The following is a 27,962-nucleotide window of genomic DNA, read 5'->3' on the forward strand; positions in this document are numbered from 1 at the left end:
TTTTGACGATTTCATTCAAATATAACCCATCATTAAAAATTGTTGTTTAGTAACATAACAGACGCAGTTTCCTGCCGTGCTAATGGTGACTGAGCCAACATCAGAAATAAGGTCAGAAGTACCGTATTTTGATTTGGATTACCTCGAATCAACACTCGGGTAATTTAACAACACGATACTAACAATAGTGGCAGGAAAAAATAGAAAAAATTGTTGTTACCTCAAGAATTATTTTATGGACACTTCTTTATAACTTGCCGAACGTTATTTTTTTACGATCAGCATCCAGTGTTCCATCATGCACTAGCCTTTTCCATGTGTTTTCTTCAGTTCCGTTTGTAAATTCATTAGAATGAATTGCATGCAAGACTGGACAGGCGGCGCAACATCGAGAATAACACAATAAAATTAATTATCCCAGTTTTCACCTTTCAGGCAATATATGATGTTTCAAAGGAAGTCAATAAGCTTCGTTGCTATAGCTACACCTCTAACTATTTGCTAAGTTTTTGCAGCGACTAAGAGAATTAGGTCAATTAGTGGGAAAAACTTTAATAAAAATCTCGAACGTGATTGGCCACCAGCCCGATTTGAGCACCAATAGGACGGTGTGCGCGTCATGTTTGTTATTGGACCGAGTAAGCGGACAGTGTATGCGTCACGTCAGTGGAATTGGACAGCATAGTGGGACAGTGTAGGCGTCATGCCTATGTAATCGGACAGTGCGTAACATAACCGCGTGTTGTTGCCCCGCATTTCGTCGAGTTAACTGTTGTTTTTTATGAAAACATATTGTTTCTCAGATTTTTGCTCGGCGGTTCCGGGTTTCGTGGACGTCTGATTTGGTTAATCACTTGCGTAATTACACAACAAATTGGACTCCACATAAACAAAGAAGGAAAAAATAACGATGATGATAATTTTATTATTATATTATTACGATGATATTTATTATTATTTTATTACAATAATGATGAATCTGCTTTGCCTGAACTCTTTGGATGATTCAGGCAGCGCAAACACAGTTTTTCCCTTTGACTTTTCATGACTCACGTGATGGACTTCTCTCGGAAAATAGGTTCATGCATGATTTAAACGGTACAAATAACTTTTGAGGTCAAAAGAACAGCAGAGGGGGTGGGGTGGGTTCTCAGCAAAATTTGAGCAGGGATCCTACTGAGACTAATCCTTCCCACGCTCCTCTGCGAGTCTCACTTTCAAGATGGCGGACGAACCTTTACTTTTAGGGCTGGCGGACGGAAACATGACGGAAAATGACGATAACATTTGTGGATGGAGTACAAACAAAATCGGAGGAAAACCGGTAAAACTTGTTTGCATGGAGTAAACTCTTATGCAACCAGGATGAAAAACAACGAAGCATGCCTAGAATAATTCTTTGCAGTTTATCTACATGACTAATCCAAATAAGAAGATTTTAATTTTTTTTCATTTTCTCTGTACAGAATTGGTTGCATGGCCAGCCGTTGTGTTTCCCAACTTGCCCTTTATGTGGAAAAATATTGTATTTGGTTTGCCAGATTTACTGTCCTTTGTCAGAGTCCACCTTTCACCGTGTGCTGTATGTATTTGGTTGTGTAAGCAAATCTTGTTGGAATAAAAACACAAGGTAAAAGGCCACAGCCATAGGCGAAATATTAACGTTTAACCCTTTAACTACCAAGATCTAATCGTAAACTCTCTCCTCCAGCTGCTAAACATTTCCTGGTAAATTAGTCACGAGAATTTGGTGTAAGATCAAGACATCAACTTCTACCTGATAAATTTGAGTGTTCTCAGTACCTGTATGCTGGATAATGAATGGATATTATAGGGAGAAATTACATGTTAATCACTTCTGCGAGTCGAAGGGTTAACACTTAAACACAATCTGAAAGTTTTAATTTTTGATCAACTTTTTTTTTCAGTTGGAAAGTTTTGAGATCACAAGCCAGAGACAGTAATTTTGTCAACAGGGAAACAGCAGAAAATAAGGTGTTATACAATATATGTTTTTGAAAATAAATTTTTGTTTCTTTTTTGGAACAACATTCAAAGCCATTACATTTGCCCAAACACTACTAAATCAGTTTGCATATTCTCCATGCTGTTCTCTATAAATTTCCTAAGGGAGAATTTTTTTAACCATCCAAAGTTTCTTTTTTTCAGTGATCGTTTCCTTTATTCTTGTTACCTTAATGTGTGATTTAGAGGTGAAGTTATAAGGAGAAATTAGATGATTAGGAGTCAAAGCAGCTTTATTTAACCCTTTAACCCTTTAACCCTTTAACCCTTTAACCCTTTAACCCTTTAACCCTTTAACTCCCATAAGTGACCAAGACAGAATTTCTCCTCACAATATTCACACAATATCAAGCAGACAAGTGACAAGGATGAAGAAAAATATCAGTTCGGGGATTATAAGTTGATCCAATAGCAAATTCTCCAAACTAACATCACAAGAATTGTATAGCAGACAGGTAGGAGAATTACTAATAAGATCTTGGGAGTTCAAGGGTTATGGAGCCAGCTAGTATAACTCCTCCATTCCCAAGAACTATACACCAAATCTTCATACTGTCTGTCATACATTTTTTATCATTAAAGCTCTGAGAATTGGGTGTTGAATTGAAGAATACCTTTTAGTTGACGTAATTCTTCTTGGCCTTCTTCTTAAAAGTGTAATATTATTGTGAGGAAATATTCCTTCTTGGCCACTTCTTAACTGGAAAGGGTCTTAACGCTTCAATTGAAAGTGCTCTTGGTTGCATGAAAAGTCTTTTACTTGCAAAATGATCAAAATTTTTTGCATAGTTCAGGTTTGATTTTTCCCAAAATTTGATGTTGGTATTTTGTTTCTTTTATGATCCAGTCTTCTGGTGGATTTGAAGTGGATGATTGGTGTGATGATGCTGAAGACTGGGGAGAGTGAGTACATGTATTTCTTTCTTGCCATAGCAGGGTCCAAAATTGTGACCAGCTGGTTGCCAATGCAACTGAGGATTGTTTGTTGAAAACCAAAATTCTTTTGCTAGTCTAATGGATGCAACTGACCTAAGGTCTTGTCAACACTTTTCCTGTACAAACAAATCGGGGTTCAAGAACAAAGTGTCAATGATTTAACTCATTCCCTTCTTTATGTAACTGGTGGTCATTGACAAGTCGGCAAATGTTTTGTGGCCAGGAAATATCTTTCATTTTGGTATATTGCTCCAGGATGAAATCCTTTATAACACACCTTTTTGGTTACCAAATTGTTCGGTCTTGGGATTGAAGCAAGAGTGTATCAGTGTCATTTGGCACCCAGGCAAAAAGTTGCAAAGAATTTGAGTCTTTTCTAACGTCTTACAGACTTTCCAGTCAACTACAGTTTTAAATAGATCTCTCATTTTGGCTGCTTTGTTGGTTTGACAGTGATAATGATTTTTCCATGAGCTTGGAGCAATGTACTGGCAAATTAACACTGTCTGAAGATAAACCCGAAGAGATGAACCATACTATAGCTGGAAATTTTAGTGAAGGCCAGCCACACACAGAAACTTCATTGGCATCCATCCCTCATTTTGCACCAATGTATGTTAGTGTTGTGGAAGCACCTGACCCAAAAGAGACATCTACCAAGATGACAAAACATGAGAAAGCTCTGTTGTCTGAATATCAGCAGCGTGAAGGAGGCCATGTTTTAGATGCCTTGGAGACAGATGAGGGTAATAAGGAATGGGCTGGGGAGAAATATGAAAGTGCAGCAGTTACACATGGTGATAAAGCATTTCACAAGGTTAACAAACAGTTACATGCTTATCCACAGCAGTGCCTGAGGTAATCATTTAAGTCATTTCATATACAAATAGCTGAATTAACCGTTTAACTCCTAAGATTGCATTAGTAATTCTCCTTACTGTCTGCCATACAATTCATATGATGTTAGTTGGGAGAATTTGGAATTGGATCGACCAATAATCCCCCAATTGGTATTTTTCTTTATTCTCACAACTTGTCTGCTTGATATTGTATTGATAGTGTAAGGAGAAATTCTATCTTGGTCACTAGTGGGACTTAAAGGGCTAAGCAGAAATTTTGATTGGTTCCCACACACTCACTCTCGTGATCTACTGGAGAACAGACATTTTGCTTTTTTTCCATATGAAACATGGATTCCATGTTGCCTTAGGAATGTTCAGGGAAGCATCACAGAAGAAATCAAAACTTGGTAACAATAGCAGTGACACACTCGACTGCGCCTCTTCTGTCACTATTTTGTTCTAATAACATTAAAATGAGGTCATCTGTGATCTATTACTGAGCAGAGGCATAACCACATGGAATCTGTTTTTCTTTTCTTTTCATGTGTAATAATTATCTAATATTATTCTACATTATATTATATTCTATATAAGGTATCAGTGGAATGGGATGCCTGTTTCTATGGTAACCACCAGGCCATCTGAGCTGTTTTCAAGTGTTCCACCCTGCCAGCATTGTGGTGCAAACAGAATATTTGAACTGCAATTTATGCCTGCATTAATTGGCAATTTGAAACTTGCAAAGCAAACATGTGCCAACTTGACTGGGGATCTTAGTTCCCAAAACAACAAACATGAGGCAGAGACTGAGCAGTTTTCAAATAGTAACAATGTACACAATTTGGGAAGGTTGGACAATAATATTTGTGAGGACAATGGGGGAAATCTATCAGATAATACTGGTCTTCGGGAAGATCAAAGGAAGGCATTCTTGGCAACTGTCAATCAAGTGAATGACGTCGTAATTGAGTTTGGCACTGTAATGGTTTTCACGTGTGCTCAGAGCTGTTGGGGAGAAAAGGAAAGTGTCGGAGAAGACGTTTACTTAGAAGAATTTTGTTTAGTAGAGGCTGACCCGGATGTTTTGTTATTTCAATAAAAAGTCCGGCGGAACTGAGTTTTATCCTTCTTTCATGCTTTTAATTGGCGACGCACTGGATTCACGTAATAGAACGCTTGCGGTAATGGCAATTGGGCAAGACGAATCAAACGTGGCTCCTCAAAATGGAGCACACGAACGCAGAAACTGGCTTGAAATGATGTGGCTCGTCATATCATCATATGATTATTTGTGTAATTTTTCGCGATAAAAGTGAGTTCTAACGCGACCGTAAGTGTTCCCGTGCCCGTTACTCGAAGCAATTTTCAAAGATTTGAGAAGAGCTCGTACGTTCGATTTCTTTTTGTAAAATAAATTTTTTTATTTTGGTAATTTTAACACCAAAAGAGCAATTTTCGATTGAGCGCCATTAGTGATCCGGGATTTCGTTGGTTTTACTTTACTTCGCTCTGTGATTGGTCGAGGAAACTCGCACCACTCTCTCAACCAATCAGATTCAAAACTAAAAACCAATCATAACTTGGTCGCCTGCGTTTTCCCGCGCTTTAGGCCGCTTGGCTGTTTTAACTTTGAGTTCTCATTGGTTCTTAAGGGAATTTTCCTTTCTTCTGATTGGGCCGTCGTGATTAGTTTGGTTTTCTTTTTACGACACTCTGTCGAAAAGTGCTTTAATGGTAAAAGACAAACCAAGATTTATGTTTTTCTTAGCTTTAAAGTCATTGACGGACTGAGAGAGTGCTTTGCGTAAATAGCAAATATTCTACTTACGCATTGGCCATCGACCAATCAGGAATGAGTAATGTTGTTGAGTACATAAAAGTAGATCATTGAGAGGCTGCTAATTTTTTTAATCGCTTTTGGAAGTTGAAATTTTGGGAAAGAGGTTAAAGAAGTGAGCAGGTGCAGACCATTAAGACTCCTACGATATTTAGGTGGATTATTAAGAAAACAATTGACTAATAGAAATACACGGGAAGACAAACGAGAAAAAAAAGCTAAGTTGTACGCACTTCAAGTTCTCTTGCGTCAGCCGTCACAAAGATGAAAATTCACTGAATTAACCAAGCGCTTGTCTTTTTTCATCGTCGAGAATCATGTCACGGACACTTTCGGCCCAGCTTGCTACAAGAAACGAGGCCTTAATTTGGTTTGAGACTATTTTGTTCACTTTTATCAACATTGTGGCCTTTTTGGGAAATTTGCTTACTTTTTACGCCGTGTACAGAAACCACAGGCTCCGCACGCTTCCCAACATGTTCATAACAGCTCTGACTGTTAGCGATATCCTGATGACAACTTGCTGTATGCCTTTCACAGTTGCAACTCTGTTCCACGGCCGGTGGATGTTTGGTGAAACGTTTTGTAGAGTTCACGGTTTTGAAGTTTTCACATTCGGAACAGCCTCTTTGGTTACAATGGGAGTTATTGCAGTTAGTCGATATTTCTGCGTTGTGAAATTTGAGCGTTATGCAGTATTATTCACGAAAAAAAGGGCTTTGATATACATAACTGCGGCATGGTGCGTCTCTCTCATTCCATCTCTGCCTCCGTTATTTTTTAAGAGAGACGGCTTTGAATTTCAGCCAGGGAAAGCCATGTGTTTGTACACATTTAAAAATATCGCTTATGTATCTGTCAACGAGTTTTTTTATATTGCAACGACCATGACAGTCATAACCATCTGCTATGTCAAAGTGTTTCGAGAGGTTTCAAGATTAAATCGTGTTTTTTCGCACCGAAATGACTTGCATCAGCTCAGAGTTAACGTGGAAGAGGCAAAAGTAACGAAAACTTTGTTAGCAGTTCTCGTTGGCTTTGCATGTTGTTGGCTTCCGATTGGTGTTATGGATAACATCGATGCTGTGCGCGGCGAGCATACTTTGCCACGAAGAGCTTACATAACTTACGCCTTCTTGTTATATTTAAGTAGCGCCATAAACCCTTTCATTTATGCAGCCATGAGTAAGCAGTTTAGACGAGAGTACAAGGATATTTTGAGTAAATATTTCGTTTTCTGAGCTAAAACGATGCCGGGGAAAAGCGATTTATAAAGCGGAAGCTAGTAGGCGGAAACTTTTTCGTGTCTTTCAAAGCTCGAGTACGAAAACGTGATTTAGTTGCAGGTTCATTGAATATCGTAGTTAAAACTGATAGAGGAAAACTTATGCGTAACGTTTGCGGTAAACGACAAAGGACAAAAATACAATCTGCATTCAGTTGTTGCTTTTAATGCTGAACACCTCTGTTTGATCAGGTTTAAAACAGATCTTGTGCTGTTTGCTACGACCCTAACTGAACGTAATGCTTAAACGCTCTTTTTTCACCCAGATTAGATCTATTAATTTGAGAGTACAGTTCCTAAAGAAATCATTTGTTATCCCTCCTTGAAGCATTGTTACTCAAGGTACCTTCAAGAAGTAGATATTCAGTACGGATTCTTTATTTATTTTATTTAAGATTCAATTAAAGATGAGGTTTAAGGTAATGGTGCTAATTTGAAATCAAGGAGATTGTTGGAGACGGCCGCGAATGGCAAACCAAACCAATTCAATCCGACGAAACCTTCACCCCTTGTAGTCACTGGAAAAGAAAGTGTTTCGGTCAAGCTTGAGTTAGGTCAAGTGCAGCGGAAGGAAAGACTCAGTCATATTAGCAACTGTGAGTTATTCTATATCTTTAGAGTTTATAACTGATAAAACTCGTTAGAGGTTACGAAATTACGGAAATTATCGTGGATAAACGAATTTCGTATTGTGTGATTACCGATCGATACGATTTTCAAATTACATGCATCAGAAGCTAGGGAGCCGCCTGAAAAAACCCATTATATACAGTCCGATTTTTTAGATATAGCCCCGGAGGTCATCTGAATTAATGGACTTTTAATTCTCTTTTCTTTCTGGTTTCCGATGCTTTTTAGCAATTCAAAAAAGGTAAAATCTGATAAAGTCAAAGACAATACAAAATCTGATTATATTATTAAACCAAACAAAGCGATTATCAGAAGAAAATATTAATTGCTTGTAGAGTTTAGCTAAAAATTTCTTGGTCTGCGAGAAGGACGACTCACTGAGAATGAACGGGAAACACTTTTCTTTCAATAAATTATAAACAACTTTTGATATACCGGTAGTTTTTGCTTTGGTTGTAATCATAGATAGCCTAGATAGCCTAAGGGCCTGAACTAATTTTTCTTTTCAAACCGAATGTAGAATAGATCCTTAAAAGAGATATACGTACAGCTGTGAGACAATTGCGCGATGTCTTGTCATGTGTGATTTTCATACATGATAAGTAATGGTAATCGGACTGAGTGGGGTTCAACTCGGTCTATAATCAAACGAGTGGTAACAAAATCAGGCGACCGCGCAGCGGGAGTCCGATTTGTTTATCACGAGTGTGATTACGGAACGAATTGGACGACACGAACGCTTATTACCAATTAATCATAAAATTACAATTTCGGACAAAAGAAAATTGTCAAGTTATGAAAGAAAGGGAAAATTTGCATTAAAAGGTTGTGAATGGTTAATTCAAATTACAGCTTTAAATATCATTGGCTTATCAAACTGTTCCACAAGAAACTGCCCGATAACAACTTGGCAGGTGAATTCATAGAAAATAGGAGTTTTGTAAACCAATCGCCATCGAGGAAATTGTAATTTTTGTTAGTAATTGGGAAACGAGTGTCCCTCTTTATTATTTGCTTGGGCCCAGTTATAAAAAGGGTGAAAAACACTATCCAACCGATAAATCGCTATCCGATGGATAAGTGATCATGATAGCAAAACATAAAGCGTTAACCACCAGATAGGCTTTTATCCAGTGGATAGCGCGCGTATCCAACTTTCGAACAAATGGGGCCAAAAGTTTATATTTCTGTAGATATAGGAGAAACTGGTGTAAATTGTGACAATTTGCGATCGGCCTTTTTATTGACACCTTAGAGTTTTCGACCCGTTTTGTTTGCAATTCAAACAAATTTTTAATTTAAATATGTTTCCGGATGGTCAGAAAATTTCTCCAAAAAACTCCCCATATCAGCTGACGTTATCAAATCCAAAACTGCTGATAAAAACAAGCTCCTCTCGAGTTATCCATGGGTACAAGCCAATCTGTGTTTGCAATAAACTCAGTTTGTAAAACCAATAAAGTGTGTGCGTGTTAGACCGTTAAGAGTATACAAAGGTATTGAGATGTGTTCTCGACTTATACCAGAAAGTGACATTGCTTACTTATCAGTCTATGTCCGTCAATCAGCTTTTTACACGTGCGTCATTTACTGGTGTTGTATCCTCTACCGAAACTAATGTTTGCAGTGAATTTAGAACTCCTTGCAAAGAGATGGCTTTGAAAATTCCGGTCCTTGTTCACCTTCGATGAACTTGCAATTACAAACGTGACAAGACTGTCTCAATATTTTCTTGATGCAAGGCTGAAACAATAAAAAGCAATATCGTTCGCAAACAAATGAAGGAAAGGTGGTTATTTAAGCAAAAGAAATTCGTATTTACCTTATCTTATAAACTAGAGTATTTATCTTGCTTGCCTGTAGGCACGTACCAAAAAGATTTTGTCACATTGCTTTCGAGTCGTTTGAATGCTGTCGATAATGGCTCCGACGGAATCACTTTCTTTTGCTCTTGCTACGAGGACCGAAGTTACAGTTTGGGCTGAAACAACTGTGTTTGCTTTTATGAACGTTTTGGCTTTCTTTGGCAATCTTCTCACATGTTACGCCGTGTACAGAAACCACAGACTCCGTACGCTTCCCAACATGTTCGTAATTGCATTGGCTGTCAGCGACATTCTATTGTCTACCTGTTGTTCGCCTTTCACAGTTGTTACTCTATTTCGTGGCCAGTGGGTGCTTGGCGAAACTTTTTGTGAGTTTTTTGCCTTCGGAGTGTTCATTTTTGGAATGGCTTCTCTTAATACCATGGGAATTATTGCAATCAGCCGATATTTCCGCATTGTTAAATCAAACAAGTATATTGTCCTTTTTAAAAAGAACCGTACTCTGATGTACATCGCCACTGTATGGTTCATAGCCTTGTTGGGATCTGTGCCTCCATTGTTCTTCGATAAAGAATCAGGATTTGAATTCCAGCCTGGAAAAGCGATGTGTGCGTATTCATTTGAGAGCAATATTCCTTTCACGTCCTTCACTGAATTGTACATTGGAACCCCTTTCATAATCATTTCAGTCTGTTACGTCAAAGTATTCTGTGCAGTATCACGCGCAAATCGCGTCTTCTCGCACCAGAATAATTTCCAGCAAATCCGAGCGAATGTGGAAGAGGCCAAAGTTACCAATACGTTGGCAGCAGTCATGGTTGGATTTTCATGTTGTTGGCTACCTGTATGTGTAATTGATATTACTGACGCCGCGCACGGGAAAAAAATTCTTCCGCGACAAATATACCTCACTTACACTTCGTTAATCTTCTTGAGCAGTACTATCAACCCTTTCATATATGGCGTCACGAATAGGCGATTCCGACGAGAGTACACAGCTATCTTAAGTAAGATTATAACGCCTTTCCGAAACGGAGACAACTGATGGCGTGAAATTGTGACGCGTGCTATCTAAGTAGTAGAGGAGTTTTTTCATGTTCACATTACCTCATCTTAACACAAATGGGAAAGGGGTGTTACAAACTGAGATCTGAGTTCCTTCAAGGGGAACAAGAGAGACGCTTTTTATATTTGAAACAAGGATTACATAAAACCGTGTGCCCGTACATCTATAGATTGTAGATGACGTCAAAATATGACGATAGCTAAAAAATGGCACACGAGCCGCAGGCTATAAAATAAATGAACAGACACACGGCAAAATTAGATCAATATGTCTTAAATGATGCGAAGAAAGTGCACCGGCAAAAAATTTCAACTTGTTTCTTAGTGTTTAACTGTTCGAGTCGTGCGTTCCTGATCAAGTATCCTTTAATAACCTAGGTTTTAGTACCCAGTGTCTTTTTGTAGCTCGTGTACAGCTCATAGTTGTCTTCAACGGCCATTTCTAGAGAGACCTTGAAACCATTTTTAAAATTTATACGCCGTGTTGGACAAGGCAATGGAAAGAGGTTTTATGTTGTCAGCCGTGAGCGGTTTATACAAAAAAACAATATTTATATTCTGTTCACTAACATCTCTAGTTGAATTCTTAACTTATTTAATGCTAACAAGACTCAAAAAAAAAGAATTTAGCGCTTGTTTATTTGACTATTGTGTTTTTTTCTACATCTCAGTTTTGCTTACCATAACTACCTATATATATCTATGTATATGCAATAAATATAATTATATCTATATAAACATATGGGATCAATATGAGTGTCTGGAAAACTGCCCACCTACCCCTCCCTTAACTCAACAATAGTCAATTGATAACAAGTTAGGGTTAATGTTAAAATATGTATAAATTTGTGCCAAGATAGGGAAAAACATTATCATAACTTTCAAAGAAAGAAGAGTCCAGAAGGGTAAGCAGATTAAAGTCTTCAATAAATTCAGTGTCATTATCTGCACAAAATGTCGAGTTCCTGTAGACTTGAGAATCAAAAAAGGATTCTTTAAAATTGATTTGGTTTTGTAGCATTCACAGCTCTTGTAAGTAGCGTTTTTGCGTAGGTCGCTTTTCTATCACTTCACAGTCGTGTATTTCGTTTGCTTAAAATTTATCGTTTTATGTCCACGTATCACGTTTCACTTTTAAGTATAACACACAAAGCTTACATTTAACGTCGGCGTATCTCCATCACTGTAGCACATTTCGTGCAGCACACTTCACGGCTAACAAATAGGTGTTTCACGCTTGTTTCACGTTTCACGCTTGAGTATATGCATAAAGCGTTATAAAGCATCACGTATTGTACGCTTCACGGTGGCATAGGGGCCCAATGAGCAATAAAATTTGTCTGTGCACTATATTAAGGTGATTCCTCAGAAAAATGAGTTATCGAACAATTTTTTTTTTTAATTTCCATAAATGTTCTTCACCAATGTCTGTTTCGAAAAATACAATAAAAAAGATAGGTCACTGTGCTTGTTTGGGAGATATAATGGGCCAAGCCCATCACATTCATGCCCGTATTGGCACTAATCACGCGCGTCATTTCATCGGTTCACGGTACACTTTGCTACAGCTGGAAGCAAGGGTTTTAAAAGTAACACTTAAAAAAAAAACTTGATAAGTAGAAAGTCTCGGGCGTATGAAACAATTTTATATATAATTTGTAGGAAAATCACGCAAATTTAGACGACATCGACTCAAAACGTTTCTCGGGCCGTGCTTTTCAAGGTCGTAATTTACATCCTCGTGTGACGGGCTTCATGCACGCTTTTTGCTGTATCTTTTTTTCCCTTCGAAAAATTTTCATTTTATTTTTCCCAATTTAAAGGGGATACATTGTATACCAAAATTATGGAAAAAATGTAGCTCTCCGTGTTTGTTCAAGAGCTAAAGACTATCGTACCTCATTACCTGGTCCATGGATTGAAAAACATTACCGTGTTCTCGGAATGCGCGCGCACTCATTCCCCTGATACGACGATTTTTATGCGCAGTGCAAGATGCGCAGTGCAAAACTGAGGAATCACCTTTACATGGAAAAGAAATTAAAACTTTTAAAAATTGTTATAGAAATAGCAATCACAACTCCTCCATATTGCCGTTAGTACGTCGTAAGCGTGTGTCGCTTATTTATGACTTTACACTGGTATATATCGTTTGACTAAAGTACATCTTTTCATGCTCACGCATCACGTTTCACGCTTGAGTATATAAATCACAGAGCTCACGTTTAACGTTTGCGTATCTCGATGACAATAGTGCATCACGTTTCGCGCGCTTCACGGCTAAAAAACCGAGACAGGTGTTAAGAAAAAATCTACGCGCTGTGCCATTTAATTGATTAAAGAGCATAGTTGGCGGAAAGACATGACAAAAGGTAAAAGCCGCTAATTACGTGAACACAATAGATTACTTACCTCCAAAAGTGTTTATAATTTCAATTTTTTAAAATGAAACCCGGCGGTGTCTAGCTCTTCACTTTCGCATCACTTGTTATTTTTAATTTGTTAATCTGGAAAATTAGCAAGTCAAGTTAAAACTGTCATTTCTTTTAGATTTTTCCTACAAGGACTACGCATGTAGGTTAGAATACATAAAAAAATACTTCACTTCTTTTCAGATTTGTCTTTTAAGACCAGAGAGGTTTTTTTAAAAGGTAAAATTTGAAGATTGTATTTTATGTAACACAATCGACACAAATTACTTCCGCGGCTGACAAAAATTGAAAAATTTTGCTCTTATCAAAATACACAACTGAACAAAACAAATTATTTCCTTTATATATTCAGCTTGAAAAGCCCCCTCTGTGCGCTTGTTCGGTTATCGCAAGTCGTAATGGAAAATCTTTTGATCGAACTTGCTACAAGGACTACAGTTTTAGTTTGGACTGAAACAATTTTGTTTGCGGTTATCAATGTATTGGCTTTCTTTGGCAATCTTCTCACATGTTATGCCGTGTACAGAAACTACAGGCTCCGTACGCCTCCAAATATGTTCGTCGTAGCACTGGCTGTGAGTGATATTCTGATGTCCACCTGCTGCATGCCTTTTACAGTTACAACTCTCTTTATCGGCCGTTGGGAGTTTGGTGAAACTATCTGCCATCTTCAGGGGTTTGGAGCTTACACATTTGCGATTGTTTCCCTCTGTACCATGGGAGTAATTGCAGTGAGTCGATATTTCTGTATTGTTAAACCTGGGAAGTACCAAGCACTGTTTACGAAGCGAAAAATTTTGATCTACATTATTATTGTATGGTGCGCAGCTTTGCCAGGTTCTGTGCCGCCATTTTTCATCGAAGACGGCAGATATAAGTTCCATGCGGGTGAAGCATTATGTTTGAGTAGGGATAACATTACATTTTTGAGCCTAACCTACTGTATTTACATTGTCACTCCATTTACGGTCATTACCGTCTGCTACATCAAAGTTTGCCGAGCTGTTTCCAGATCAAATCGTGTTTTCCCGCAGAAAAATAGCCTCCTGAACCGCCGGGTAAATGTAAAAGAAGCAAAAGTGACAAAGACTTTGATAGCAATTCTGTTCGCCTTCTCGTGTTGTTGGCTTCCAGTTTATGTCATGAATTTTGTTCAAATTCATTATGGGGAATACTCTTTACGGCGACAATGGTATCTTGCAGTCGGGTTTTTGTTGTATTTGAGTAGCTCTATCAACCCCTTCATATACGGTATCATGAATAGACAGTTTAGACGAGAGTGCAGAAGTATTGTGCGTAACGTTTTTCGCTTAAAAAAATCAAAATAATAACGGCTAAGGTATCGATTGTTATTTATCCCCTGTGGGGAGGGGGCTAGAGGGTTTTGGTTGTGTCATCATAAAAATTTATCTGATTCCCCCATGAGGCCTCTCATGACACTGGTCCCTCAGACTACATAGCCGGTAGTCTCGTAATTAGACCTTTCACGACCAAGCGGTCGTAAGTTTTGCATTTCAGTGACATTTGCACGGTAGGATCTGGGTACGAGATTCACATAGCTGGATAGTGCGATAACAAATATACGGTTTTCACTGTGAATAAAGAAAAAATTATCAATTTACTTTATTTTAATGTAGTAAAGACAGTTTCGTAGTCACCACATCAGACTGCATGTAAAAAGTTATCAAGTGTTCGAATCGAAGCTACAAACTGAACAACTGATATCGGAAAATAAATAAATGCTTACAAAAGTTTGAAGATGCGTGATATGAGTCACGCGTGCATTTTGCGTGCCTTATTTCTTGGTACTCAATTTTCGTGCTTGTGGTGTTTCACGCGCGTGGTTGGCACTCCACGTGCGTGGTTGGCACTCCACGCGCGTGGTTGGCACTACACCTGCGTGGTTGGCACTACACGCGCGTGGTTGACACTCCACGCGCGTGGTTGGCACTACACGTGCGTGGTTGGCATTCAACGCTTGGGTTTGGTCTCCCACTTTAACACTTTCGTTAACAACGCCTTCTACTCACATTTATTTTTCTCCCCTCACACCCGTGCCAAAAAAAAGCCTCGAACGCTTTATCTTAAGCAGCTAAAAGTAATCATTTTCAGTAAAATTTCAGTCCGAAATAAGCGTACGTAGAAAAAGCAGTCCTCGATTATACAGCTCAATTAAATGACACAAGGTTTTCCTCATTATCGAAAAAATGTGTGCAAATTAATCTCGCTGCCTGCCCCCTAAAATCAAACGCACGTGTCAAAAATCAGCTAAAAGTGTCTTAGGTCGAACGCCAAACTCTAAATTCGGAAACTGTTGTCTGAAACTGAACACTAGTACCTAAAATCGGACACTAGCGTCCAAAATCGGACACCAGCGTCAAAATCGGACTCTAATATCCAAGATCGGACATAACTGTCTAAAATCGAACTCCAGCGTCTAAATTCAGACACTAGCGTCTAAATCGGAAACTGCCGTCAAATATCGGACACTTGTGTCCAAAATCGACCATCTAAGTCTAAAATCGGACATTCGTGTTTAAAATCGGACGGTAGTGTCTAAAATCGGACACAAATGTCTACAATCGGTCACTATTGTCTAAAATCGGACAATGGCGTCCATTGTTTCTCATCATAATACGGATAAACAAATTGTACTTGAGAACTAACGTGAAAAGCTAGAAATATTAATTACTCATTAAATATTAAAAAAAAATAATCGAATTTTATTTCCATTTTTTTCTCCAGTGAAAATTTAATCTCATGAAAAGAAATCTTTGTTGAAAAGCAACTGATTTTGAAAACACAATTTTTTTGTTTTCGATCTGGTAAGTACCTCCTGATTGGCCGATGTATGATGTTTACTGTTTTTTAAACGTATCTAGAGATTTATAAATTAATTAATTATTAATAGCGAGGCATAGTTCTCTGTCCGAAGACGAAGGTATGCCGTATTCCTGTAGCCTTAAATCACTCATCTAATGTATAGCCAGCGACACACCTGACGATATTATACGCCGATCGCTGCGAATTTGATCGCCGGACACACTTAGCCGGTCGCGATCGCGTGGCACTTCAGCCTGATCACAGCTTCCATCGGGTGACGTCTTTTTCTTCAGTTCAGAAACAATTTTCGATGCCCTCCGCCATTTCGAATAGTCATGTGATAATATCGCCCAACTTGATTGGTTAATTTTACTGGCGACTCGCATTGGAAAGGGGAGAAAATCGCGGGACCGGGCAGACTTGGCGAATGCTAGCGAATTTACCCGCCGATATCTGACATGCCAGATATCGGCGATTTTATACGCCGATCGCGGCGATCGGCGAAAATCGCAATCGCCGCACCGGGCACACCTGGCGATTTACGCCGATCGCGGCGATCGGCGTACTGAAAATCGCCAGGTGTGTCAACGGCTTATGAGACCTGATGACTAGAAAATTAGGCTCCGCAAACGGCGAAGGAAGTAAATTTCTAAAGGAACTGTGGTATTGCGTCAGTGAGGGAATTACAAGTTAATTTGGTTCTACAAAGTGAATTGATTATAAAAGTTTCTAAAGCAGTCGTCTCGAGCGTCAGCCATTCGTCTGAGCCAAAGACGAAGAACTAATGCAAATGATTAATGGTTGCTTTGTTAAAGCTAATTAAAAGCGTCTGCCTAATTTTCATTAAATATTGAAGACTGATTCAGTGTCAAGGATAAATTTAGACGTATGAAGTTTTTTAAAAGGTGAATTTTAATTAGTTAGGTTACAGTTTTTTTTTCTACTTTTCTTAAAACGGTGAGAGGTGAAAACGTTTACAAATTTGTGCTGAAGAAGGTAAGTTACACATTCCAAAGACACATGGTGATTAAGTTTAAGAAAGCTTAAATATGTATCATGGTTCAATTCCAAATTTTATGCTCTCACAGATGCAATTTTTCATGAGGAAACCCGGCTTTGTGCACAATAAATTACCGACAAACTGAAATTAATTCTCGCAACAAAAACCCGAAAAGTTTAAACCAATTCTTTTCATCTTCCCTCGACAGCAATAAAGGACAAATCTACCAAAAAGACCTCCATTGACATTGCTGGTTTTGCCAATTGCGCGTATAAATTTTTCATTCACCAAGAAGACTTCCTACAGAGGTGTTAAATCTTTTTTTTCTGTTAATAATCCAGCAAGGAGTCTTATCGGCGTTAAACTTAGCAGTTCTCCTAAATCTACAAGTACAAGTGAAATGATGCTTAATTCATGTAAGCATAGCTTACTGTAAGTACATACATTTTTCCATGCGATAACAACATGTATATGTCTTCTCTTGAAATTACACTATCCTACGAAACAAAATTGAGATTCATTTTCTCAGTCAGCATGACAATATCTGATGTTGCACTAGCAACGTTTATTTTTCTGACTGGGTAACTTAAAGCTGCTTGGCTTCCGATAGGAATAATTTGAACTGATTCTGACTTTGAGAAGGAAATACTGCAAAAGTTTTGGCGGCTAGTTAAAATAAAAATATAATCTCGTATTGAGCGGAGTCGCAAAGTAATGAAGCCAATTTGAGAAATATTTCGGTCATTCCGTCCTCCCTAGTATTAACAAATAAAACTAGCTAAGGAAAGTTCAGAACACATTTTATTGGAGTAAATTTTTAAACTACAAGCTATAAAAAGTTAGGCTTACTGCGAACAAAACTCAGGCTACATATGTTAATCTCGACATGTGAACTGTGGCATCCAGGAAATTTGTAAGAATTTAAGTCATTAGACCGGCGTTGTGCTCAATGCTTTGTCAAAAGCACGCTCAAAATAATTCCGGCATTATATATGTTACCCTACTTAAAGTTCAGGTGCATATAGCGCCCACCTTGTTTGTGACTGTATCGGAAAGGGGCGAGTTCGAATCCTGTGGAAGCTTGGATATTTTAGGCTTCTTTTGACATCTGCAATATTTGTAATTGAAACTCGCTTGCAATGTTTGATCGTTTTGTTAATTGCGATAACTTCATAAATAACCGCTACTTGTAGAAAAGTCCGCGTTTACCCAAGCGTAATTAGTATAGGTAATAACATGATTTCGAGTGCAAGTTGGTGGTAATACGCAGGAGTAAATTTTTCAAAGTCAACAAAATTGCACGTGGAGTGAGTGCCATTTGTAGTCTTTCAGAAATTTGCAAGTGTTCATTACATCAAATTGCAAGAGAAATCGTGTTATTATTTGTTAATAATGAACATAAAAAAACATCAGAGAGTCAAGACCGTCGAAATTTTGAAAGCGTGCGCGTGCTATTTGTAATTTGCACTCGTGTAACAAGAGAATGCACTTGTTTTCAACCAATAAGGACGTGCGTTTCTCCGCTCGCAGGAAGGTTTGAAACGAGTCAGGGAAAAAGTTTGCAGGAATTTTGGCTCTAAATTTTATCGGCTACTAATTTGACAATTTTAACGATCAAATTGCCAAAATATTGACATCATTCTAGGTACCGGAAACGGAAAAAAAGCGTTCTCGCGGGTCTTCATTATCGGTGCTAAACCCAATTCAGACATCTCGCTGGTCCACGTTGATCAAGGACTCATACACTTTCCCGCTGGCGAAATAACGCTCTTGCAGAAGCGCTAATGACGAAGGTCCGCTCGCACACTATCTTTGAATTTTCATTGGCTCCTTAAGATGCGAAAATTCGTTCTGATTGGATGTGGTGTAATTTGCACTGGTTTTGCCCTTACGTCAACCTGTCGCAAACCACTTCAGTCGAAAGTGATATAATGCAAAACAAAAAACAGTATGAAAGAATAAAACAAAAATTGAAAATTAATCTTAGTCACAATAAAAACTTTAAAGAGTTAATTCACCATGACTATCGATATCAATCGCCCCCCTTTCCCCCCCCCCCCCCCCAAAACCCGGTTGAGTGAAGAATTTAAGAAATTTCAAAACAATGAATCAAAATTAAGAATTTAAGTATCATTCGACCAAAACAATGTGACTGTGACAGATGATATTGGCCATTTACGCTAATTAGAATAGCTACATCTCAAAGCTAATCCCAGTGGTGCAAACCGCATGTTTGTCAAGGCTAATTTATCTTCTTGTTTTTTTGTTGTTGATATTTTAGAGATGTCTGAAATTACCAGCGACGCTCTGCTCAAAATGACCTCAATATGTGTAAGTACAATGATTTTTTCGCTTCGATACAAAATTCTGTTGTCCTTAAACCCAAAGAAACTACAATGCTAAAATCTTCCAACTTTTCGAGCGTAACAGTTAGGACTGAGGCAGAAATTCAGTGCTTAACTTTTTGCAACTGTCTTTGGCCAGAAAAACCATATTCATGCTTTTGGTTTATCCAGCGTACATACTCACCCTTGGCTCAATGATCAGTTCCGTTTGCTATCCTAGAGTTTACTCATCATATCAGCTCATTTTATGAATGAAACTTGACACTCATCCCAAAATTACAACCAGTCGGCCCAAACTTTAGTCAAAATTACTATTACAACTGACAACATTAACCTTTTGTTTGGGTTAGTTTAAGTAAAAAACCATTAATTTGAAGGGAATTTTCTAGTCCGAATCGATGCAAACACTGCTTGCACAATTTCTGCTATTCGAGACATGAGACGTTCACAGCACTTTAAAACTTAGCTCTAAACTTAATAATTTAAAACCCTCACTCCTGACACATAATGTTTGGGCCATGCCAACCCGTTTGTAAAGCCTTCAGTGGTTTTCTGTATATAACACTCATTTAGAAGAGAAAACTTGGAATTCTAAATTCTATAAAAAGTGTTATGTGACAAATATATTTTCTGACTTTCTAATGCAGGTTATGGTACAAATTGGATTTCTGATTTTGTTCTTAAGAGCCTCGGAAGTAATGTCAGGTACGTAGAGACGAAAGAACTATGATTTACAACATATGAACTGTTACTGAACTAAGGAAATGTTTTGGCACTACAACCGAAAATGTTTGTCGTCGAAGATTAAATATAACGGTATGTAGACGAAACGTGTTGTTCGCCAGACAAATGGCAACAACAATTTCTTTTAAATAGTGGTAGCTGCGGAAGCGACAAATTAAGACTGCTGTTGTATTTTTGCGTCACGACGTCTTAATTTTATGAAATAAATCGTGTTTATAGCTAAGTGCAAGGAACTTGCTTCTGGAATTTTGATGAAACCTCAAAATTCTAACGCCACCTGCTTTGGGCCATTTGTTTAAAACTGGATCAATTACATCGTAAACTTAAGCTTTTGCGTTGGTTTCCCATTTCTCTAAATCAGCAGCGTTTTTTGTCATTATTATTTTCATTAAACAGTTAGGAAAGCAATAATTTCTTTCTGGCTGGCTTATTTCATCATTTTTCATTTTTTTTCGGTTTTCGTTATTAAGGTAATTTGGTATCATTAATTCGTTGATAACGTAAATTGGCCACCGTTAAGAGTTTCAAAGCAGACGTTTCGAGCGTTAGTCTTTCGTCAGAGCGAACGTTGATTGGCCAGCATTGGCAAGATAGTAAGATCCCATTGGCTATTAAAATTTGCGTCTTATTTTTTATTGGTTGTTGAGCTGTCCAAGTTGACCAATCCGATCGTTAGCTGCTTGAAGTATGACTGCCTAAAGTGGAAGATTCCATTGTAACAAAGTATTCAATTATCTTTTGACATTAGCTGATTTGGCATTAAGACAACCAGCATACATGTCTGGTGACGATGGTTCAGTAGCTGCACTGGCTGTTGAAGGAACCACAGGCAGGTGTGCAGTGACCAGTCTCCTAACGGATCCCTGGTGGCGAGTTGATTTGGGGAAGAGTTACAGCGTGGACGTAGTAAACATTATTAGCGGTGCAAATGGATTGGCAGATTTTGAAATAAGAATCGGTCAGTGGTTCTTGGCTCACATGTCTAAAATATTTTTTCCTTACTGGCACAAATAACTAATTAATTACTCGTCCTATTGTAGTTTTTTTCAAAGGGTTTGACTCTCGTGACAAGACCAATGACTTGCTGTGGCTACTACCTCCTGTAGGAGGTAAAGTCACATACGTCTACCGAATGAGTGAGCGAGTGATGGTAACTGACGCAGAATTCCGATCTTGGCCCAATTTTCACCCGATGTTTCCGGTTGCTACCTGTTGTTTGGTACTGCAGAAGATCTATAAACATCTCACAATTACATCAGGATGGCGCGTGAAAAAACAATAATTTCCTTTCCAGAAATAGCTTAAAAGTTGTGATCAGTGCACTATGAGAGCTTGGAAAAAATTTATTTCTTTGAAGAGATGGCGTATTGCCGTTTGAATCAGCAAATTAGGCCCAGTAAATTCGAAAATATAATTTTTTCAGTTCTTGCCGTGACACTTCAAAAGATGATAAACATTCAAAAATAATTTCACAGTGGCGTCGTCCGGCACGAAATTGAAAACAAGACTTTTCCTTGCAGAAATATCTAAATAAGTTTGATCTGCACATCGTGGAGATTTTGAAGACAAATTTGAAGAGAGAGCATTTCACCATTTCAATCAGCAACTTGGGCCCAAAAGAGCTGCTAAATTTGCGAAGCGAGCAGGCTCCGAAACAAGGATACATTAATTTCGTAGAAAAGGTTGTGGTTATTCATCGTGGTGAATAACAATAAAAACTAAGTTTTTCGTTTGTCTCACGATGTAGTCACGTGTGATGTAGATCGTGACGTTTCGACTGCATACTGCTAGTCTTCCTCAGGCAATGAGGTCGACTGGTCATGCGTGATCTTATAAAGCATGATGCTCTGATCAGCAAGGGTCGAAATACACCAATCAGAGCTGTTGAAAAACAACTAATCACAGCAGAGCATCATGCTTTATAAGATCACGCATGACCAGTCGACCTCATCGCCTGAAGAAGACTAGCAGTATGCAGTCGAAATGTCGCGGTCTTCATCAATCGTGACTACATCGTGAGACAAACGAAAAACTTAGCTTTTATTTTTAAGGATACATTAAGTTTAACAGGAGGACCATATTCGGAATGATAGAACGGTGGAATGGCGTAATATGATCATATAATGTGATCGGAATGCCTTGTTGAATGAAACAAAAGTCTCACAAAAATGGAACTGAAATGAAACAAGAAAATGATTTACAATTAACAGACAGAATTAAAAAAAGAACATTTTAATCATGATCGGAGCCTATAGAGAAATAGGGTCTAGGGTCGCCTATACCGACAGAGAAACAGATGTTCCCAAGTTAGCCCCCATATTACTATTACTATTTTTATCATTACAATTATTATTATTATTATATTGTTAATATGATAAAATGTCACCATTAATTATTTATTGAGTGCGCTAATTAGCGACTATAATTTTTAAACACCTTTCTCCCTGGAACAGGGTACTCATGAATATGTGGGATTCGGCCGGTTTTCTCTTTTGCATCTAAGACGTATATTCTGCAACAGTACCTCCTAGTATCTTTATACAACCGCTTGTTCTTGTCAAAGCTATAAAAATTGTGCTACAATTTTGTAATTCCAGTCTTAAACTGCCCATTTTTTATTTTGGACACTAAAGGCTCATTATTGCTTTTAGAGATAAGTGGGCGGTTTTTTTTTTATTTTGGAATTTAGTAGGCGATCTTTGCTTTTGGACACTCGAGGCCGATTTATAATTTTGGTAAAGTGGCTGTTTTTTTTTTTTTTTTGGACGGTATTGGCCCATCTTTTACTTTGGACACGTTTTATACTTTTCAACACTTGTGAGCGATCTTTAATTTTGGAGATAAGTGGGCGATATTTTATTAAGGACTCTAATAGCCGATATCTGCTTTTGGATAGTTGTGGCCGATTTATGCTTTTGGATGCCAGAGGCTTATCTTTTGGATTTTATTTTGGACACCAGGCCGATATTTGATTTCGGGCACAAATGGCTGATTTTTTATTTTGGACATTAGTCACCGTTTTTCCATTTTGAGACACAAGTGACCGTTTTTTATTTTAGACATTGGTGGCCGACTTTGGATAGCAGTGGCCGATTTTTGATTTTGGGCAGACATTAGTGTCCCATTTTTTATCATGGACATCAGTGTGCGACTTTTTTGGGCTGTGCCTCTTATATATTAGAAGGCGAAGTCACTTCTTTCGGGGACGAGCGATTGAGTGAGTGAGTGATGATAAGTGACCGATGTTTCCGGGTGCTTGTTATTGTTTTTTTTTCGAAGTGTCTTATTAGTCCGACATTCGCACTTGATACACATTTGAGTTCTGTCCTTTTGTGATTTCTAGCTTATCGCTACTAGTTCATTATATTTTTAGTTCTGGCCGTGACGCTACAGAAGACAGCAGAAGACGGTAAACGTCTTAAAATGATTTCAGGATGGCGCTTGATTATAAACAAAGCTTTTATTCATGTTTTTATTTATCGATTCAAATGAAGTATTTTTGTTATTTATATTTCTGGTATTTTACTTTTTCCTCAGGAAACAGTCTCGATAACGAAGGAAATTCCAACCAAAAGTGTGGAGGACCATACACTATGACATCTTCACAGGAAAAGTCATTCGATTGCACCCCTGGTGTCAGGGGTCGATATGTGAACATCCGTATAGCGGGAAAGAATAAGAAGCTGGATATCTGTGCGGTGTCAGTGAATTCTAATCCAGCAGGTGAATAAACTCCTATGGGCAAGTGTAAACAGGGAGGTGCTACGAGTGTCGATGTAGAGCAGGGTTGTTCCTAGACAAAACTCAAGATCGTCGGCAACAGCAACAAACTGATTTATTTCCACGTAGTTGAGTTCTCGACTATACAGCACTAAGCCTCCTCACAGTTCTCTCTGTTTTTTCGATGAAACTATCGCTCTTATATACATAAAGTACAAGGATCTAGAAACTTCTCTAAAGAACCAAATTTAGTAGATTAACACGGTTTCCAAATCTGAGTAATTACATAAGAAATAGAATGTTCCAGAACGTTCTTGTACAAGAAGGTCACGTCTGGATGACTTCGGGTTCTAGACTGTTCTGTAGAATGTTCCAGGACTTAACCTAGACAATTTTTCGTAACAGGAGGCAAGATAACAAGGTGGACAATAAGACTGGTTGCTATATGAGAAACTAGGTGGAGAGGTAAGGCAGCTAGGTAAAATGATTGGGTAGGTCGATGATTAGGAAGGTCGGTTGGTAAGCAAGTATGTAGCCTGTTAAGTAAGGTTAGAAGGTAGTGAGTAGGAAAATAGAGATACATAGGAAGGAATGCACGTGGGTAGGTAAGGGATTCGAAAGAGATTTCAGTTAAAAGACGAAAGAGAAAGGTCAGTAGCTGTGTACGGAATGAGAGGCTGGCTGACTCTATAGAAGTCTTCTTTTGATTTGTTTTGTTTTTTATTAGTAAACATTGCCGCAGGTCGATCAGCAACACAGTCCACTACGGCATATGATGGTTTTCCTGCGCACGCACTGGATGGAAATCTTGACAGCCATTATAATGGGTTAAGTTGTACACATACAGCTGGACAAAATTATCCCTGGTGGCGAGTGGATCTGGGTTCAAGTCAGCACGTGTCAGAGGTGTTCATAGTCAACAGGGTAGGATGTTGCATGGATAGGCTGCGCAACATAGCAATTTATGTGGGTAAGCTGAACGTTCACGTTGAATGAAATGATTTTTTGTTTCCTTACGTTTAGTTCGAAGTCTTTCATGCGATGTTAACTTTATTTTGCGATTGTAAAAAGCTACGGTCTTAACCTTAATATACCACAGCTCTTCAAGAATCCCCATGTACTTCGAATGCAACGAAAAACGCATGCCTCTCACGTAGACTTTTTTCTGCTTAGGAGACAGTTTGGAGAATAATGGGAACTCAAATCCAAGGTGTGGTGGATTGTACTCAATGGCCACTGTACACAAAGCTTCGTTTTATTGCAAACCGAGAAAAACAGGGCGATATGTAAATATCAGACTTGAGGGAACTGGAATGTTTCTGACATTGTGCGAAGTGGAGGTTTATTCTGAAAGCAGAGGTGAGGTATACCCGAAGTTAATTTCATTCTCTTTCTTAGCCCAGAGAGAGAGAGAGAGAGAGAGAGAGGCGTGGGAAAGAGGGAAATAGCGATGAGGTGTGATTCAGAATAACTCTTTGTTCCTTATCTTGATGAGACCAGTGTTACGGCATTCTGTAATCAGCAGAAAGAATACTACGCTCCTACAAACCCAACTACTTTATTAAACAACATGGCTTAAGTCATAATTCTTACTAGGAAGCGACTCCTATAAGCAATAAAATGATAGCCGTAACATCTTTTTTTGATACATCTCATTCTAGCCATTCTGAAGAACAAACCAGTGGAGCAGACAGTACAGGACGCTTATGATAAAAGTTCCCTAACTTTGGTCTGTCCAGAGCCTTTCGGCTACCCTGAACCGTTTGTAGCTTGGGTCAAAGATGGCGTCGTCCTTCAAAACAGCACCTCCGACCTGAGACTGAATCTGTCAATCATTGCATCATGGAATAACAACACGTGGAAAATTGATTGTGTGGCCAGTAACAAACATGGCACTGATTTTCACAGATTTGTGTTAAATTTGCAAAGTAAGTTAAAGAACTGGACAGTATTTTAATCAAGTTTTAAGGGCGCACTTCAGTAACAACTACAAGTCCTGAGGTTGAGCGTGCACCTTACGCTTTTATTCCAATAAGCTTTTTCGAACCAACTGTTAATTGATACCAGAAAATTGTCATAAAAACCTGATGAAATTCTGGGGAGTTGGGGGGGGGGGGGGGGAGAGTAGCCTTTTGATGGACTGGCATCCAATCCAGGGGAGAGTAATAACACTCCTCGTCAGTTCATGCTGTGGAAACTGGAATAAGCTCCCGCTTGGGAAGGGCGGGAGGAGTCACTTGGCTCAAGCACAAACAACCCTTTTTATCCTTTCCTCCCTTCATTTATTTTTTATATCTGCGTTTTTTTTATATTTGATAAATTTTTCTGGTTTCTCGAATGAACTAAAAAAACAGAAGGTTTGTGGAATGAAAGCAGTGAAGAATATTTTGTATTTCGACAAAAGTTTATATAAATCAAAATCTCATCCTTACTTGCAAAACAAAATAACAACATAGAACATCATGGCCGAGTTTTTTTTTTTCCCACAGAAGTGTGTAAATATTTTAAAAGGATTTCCTCTTTTTTTCATTCAAGGTAAATATTCGATGTGCACTGAGTACAAAGAATTAATGGATGGGACAAGATCAGCTTTTCATGCAATACAGAACCAAGTGTCGGCACAAAATGACAATAGCATTAATGAACGAACATGGTACCGCTTTGTTGATCAGACCACAGGAAGTCCAATGCAGGTATGATCTATAATTTACGAAGTGCATCGGTTCAGAGGCGTCAAAGCGAAATAAAAAGTGTGTTTAGAGAGGGAGGGAGCGTCAAGGCAGAAAGTTAATAGTTTTAGTGTTTTATGTTGCCAAAAATTTAGGGGTCAGCGTGAGGGGGGGGGGGGGGGGATAAATGTCTACGTGAACCAGAGCCCACCTTCTGAAGCTGGTAATATAGGCATCTTAAATTACCAACTGTAAGTTACATGGCAGTCTTGCAAACATAACATTCTACAAATTCGAAATAAGGAACTTCTGACCCCCCCTGCAAAGTCATGAAATTCAACTATCTAGCAAGTCTTGTATCATATTTATCAGAAAGTTCAAGAATCACTCATATTTCTCGCTAGCTACCAGACTCTTGTACGGAACCTTGGGCTTGTGGAACCCAGGCCTCAGGCTGGCTTCGCGGGAGCCACCCATCTATGGAGGAGGGTGTTGTCCAACGAACTGTTTGTTTTAGTTGGAGTAGCACCTGCTGCTTTGCAGAAGTGAAGGTGCAAGTCAGGAATTGTTATGGATATCATGTCTACAAGCTGCAGCCGACATCTTTCGTAGTCAAAGCGAGATATTGTATAGGTAAGTATTCCGTTAGTTTCTTCGAGTCAGTTTACAGCAAGCTGTTGGATGCCATTCTTGGTAAGATTTTTTTGATGTGTCCAAACTTTTCTCATCGTCATTTTTCAAACCTAGCCTATTCAAGGCGTTGAGTTAGTAGGCATGATAGCAGGCGTTAGAGCGTAAAAAGCGCGGGGCTTGGGTCGGGTCAAATAAAAGGATGAGGGCTATGCGACCCGATCCAAGCCTCCCTCCTTTTTTCGACCCGGCCCAAACGCCCAAGCATCCTTCCTTTTTTCGACCCGGCCTAAGCCTCCCTCCTCTTTTCGACTCGACCCAAACCTCCCTCCTTTTTTCGAATCGACCCAAACTTCCCCCTCTCTTCGTTTCCTGACCGGAACAGACTTTTCCTGACTTCTGATCAGGACTAATAAATCAGAAATTTGGAAAAAAAAACAACAACAAAATCAAAACAAGAACAAAGAGGTCGGTTTTTATTGAGCCACTTTAATACGTTATAGAAGCTGTATATCGTGTTACAAAATCTCTGACTCCTTTTTGCTTTCAAATCCTAGAAAACTCGGCCATCCATTATGAGGACGCTTTCTTCTATCTCCCCGTGTCGAAAGCTGGTGTTCCGTTGGCACTGACAGGTCACATGATTCATTTGGAATATCACGTGACATCACCATGGAAATGTATGGCCTACTGCCTCGTAGAGATGACGTGTGAGTCATTCACCTACCTTTCCCAGGATAACACATGTGAGCTTAACAACAGGACTGGAACCAGTAGCAAGCAAGGCTTGAGAGAAAGACCTGGTACTGAGTATTACGAGAGGATGAACTTACTTCAATGAAGAGTCCAGTTCTAAAGGCTAAATTAAGCAAACAGTGATTTGTGAAGGAGAAAGCCATGTTTTTGTTCTTACCAGCTGTATCATCTTCTGAGATCTAGACTTAAACATACACATAGTAAATCGAATTCTACATAATTAATTTTTTACAAGCGACTCAATTTAAATTATAGCAAGTTACGCTTTGCTGGTAAATTTCTTAAGAGAGGGCATCGGAGTAATTAACTAATTTTCGCTCTTCTACACTTGTGGTAACACTTGCTGTAACTCAAAACTGTTCTACGCGAGTGGTCTAATAATTGTGCGCCTTCAATA

General features: G+C 38.7%; 5 protein-coding genes across 5 annotated transcripts; all 5 read left to right on the forward strand.

The window, feature by feature from the left end:
• Positions 1-1,214: 1,214 nt before the first annotated feature.
• LOC131785583 (programmed cell death protein 2-like) lies at positions 1,215-4,921 on the forward strand. Its single transcript, XM_059102500.2, has 6 exons — positions 1,215-1,324; positions 1,467-1,630; positions 1,929-1,995; positions 2,873-2,928; positions 3,415-3,819; positions 4,398-4,921. Exons 1-6 carry the CDS (start codon positions 1,223-1,225, stop codon positions 4,900-4,902), a joined length of 1,299 nt encoding a protein of 432 aa, XP_058958483.2. The 5' UTR covers positions 1,215-1,222; the 3' UTR covers positions 4,903-4,921.
• A 1,036-nt stretch (positions 4,922-5,957) lies between these two features.
• On the forward strand, positions 5,958-6,881 carry LOC131785606 (melatonin receptor type 1A-like). The gene has a single exon (XM_059102529.2). The coding sequence runs from the start codon at positions 5,958-5,960 to the stop codon at positions 6,879-6,881; it is 924 nt and encodes a 307-aa protein (XP_058958512.2).
• Positions 6,882-9,475: 2,594 nt separating this feature from the next.
• Positions 9,476-10,877, forward strand: LOC136281225 (melatonin receptor type 1B-like). The gene has a single exon (XM_066167531.1). The coding sequence runs from the start codon at positions 9,476-9,478 to the stop codon at positions 10,424-10,426; it is 951 nt and encodes a 316-aa protein (XP_066023628.1). The 3' UTR covers positions 10,427-10,877.
• A 2,394-nt stretch (positions 10,878-13,271) lies between these two features.
• Positions 13,272-14,206, forward strand: LOC131785605 (melatonin receptor type 1B-B-like). The gene has a single exon (XM_059102528.2). The coding sequence runs from the start codon at positions 13,277-13,279 to the stop codon at positions 14,204-14,206; it is 930 nt and encodes a 309-aa protein (XP_058958511.2). The 5' UTR covers positions 13,272-13,276.
• Positions 14,207-18,984: 4,778 nt separating this feature from the next.
• On the forward strand, positions 18,985-27,650 carry LOC131785602 (uncharacterized). The gene is made up of 10 exons (XM_059102524.2): positions 18,985-19,032; positions 19,694-19,751; positions 20,539-20,748; positions 23,328-23,513; positions 24,238-24,480; positions 24,684-24,869; positions 25,172-25,438; positions 26,046-26,203; positions 26,584-26,812; positions 27,367-27,650. Exons 1-10 carry the CDS (start codon positions 18,985-18,987, stop codon positions 27,648-27,650), a joined length of 1,869 nt encoding a protein of 622 aa, XP_058958507.2.
• Positions 27,651-27,962: the final 312 nt, after the last annotated feature.

This window comes from Pocillopora verrucosa, chromosome 5, assembly GCF_036669915.1.
Source record: "Pocillopora verrucosa isolate sample1 chromosome 5, ASM3666991v2, whole genome shotgun sequence".
NCBI classification, from domain to species: Eukaryota; Metazoa; Cnidaria; class Anthozoa; order Scleractinia; family Pocilloporidae; genus Pocillopora; species Pocillopora verrucosa.

Coding starts and splice junctions, on each gene's coding strand:
- LOC136281225 (XM_066167531.1), top strand. CDS start 9,476: ATGGCTCCGACGGAATCACTTTCTTTTGCTCTTGCTACGAGGACCGAA.
- LOC131785583 (XM_059102500.2), top strand. CDS start 1,223: ATGGCGGACGAACCTTTACTTTTAGGGCTGGCGGACGGAAACATGACG. Junction 1,631..1,928: donor TGTTGGAATAAAAACACAAG/GTAAAAGGCCAC, acceptor TTTTTTTTTCAG/TTGGAAAGTTTTGAGATCAC. Junction 2,929..3,414: donor GATGCTGAAGACTGGGGAGA/GTGAGTACATGT, acceptor TTGGTTTGACAG/TGATAATGATTTTTCCATGA.
- LOC131785602 (XM_059102524.2), top strand. CDS start 18,985: ATGTCTGAAATTACCAGCGACGCTCTGCTCAAAATGACCTCAATATGT. Junction 19,752..20,538: donor AGCCTCGGAAGTAATGTCAG/GTACGTAGAGAC, acceptor TTTTGACATTAG/CTGATTTGGCATTAAGACAA. Junction 20,749..23,327: donor AGATTTTGAAATAAGAATCG/GTCAGTGGTTCT, acceptor CTTTTTCCTCAG/GAAACAGTCTCGATAACGAA.
- LOC131785605 (XM_059102528.2), top strand. CDS start 13,277: ATGGAAAATCTTTTGATCGAACTTGCTACAAGGACTACAGTTTTAGTT.
- LOC131785606 (XM_059102529.2), top strand. CDS start 5,958: ATGTCACGGACACTTTCGGCCCAGCTTGCTACAAGAAACGAGGCCTTA.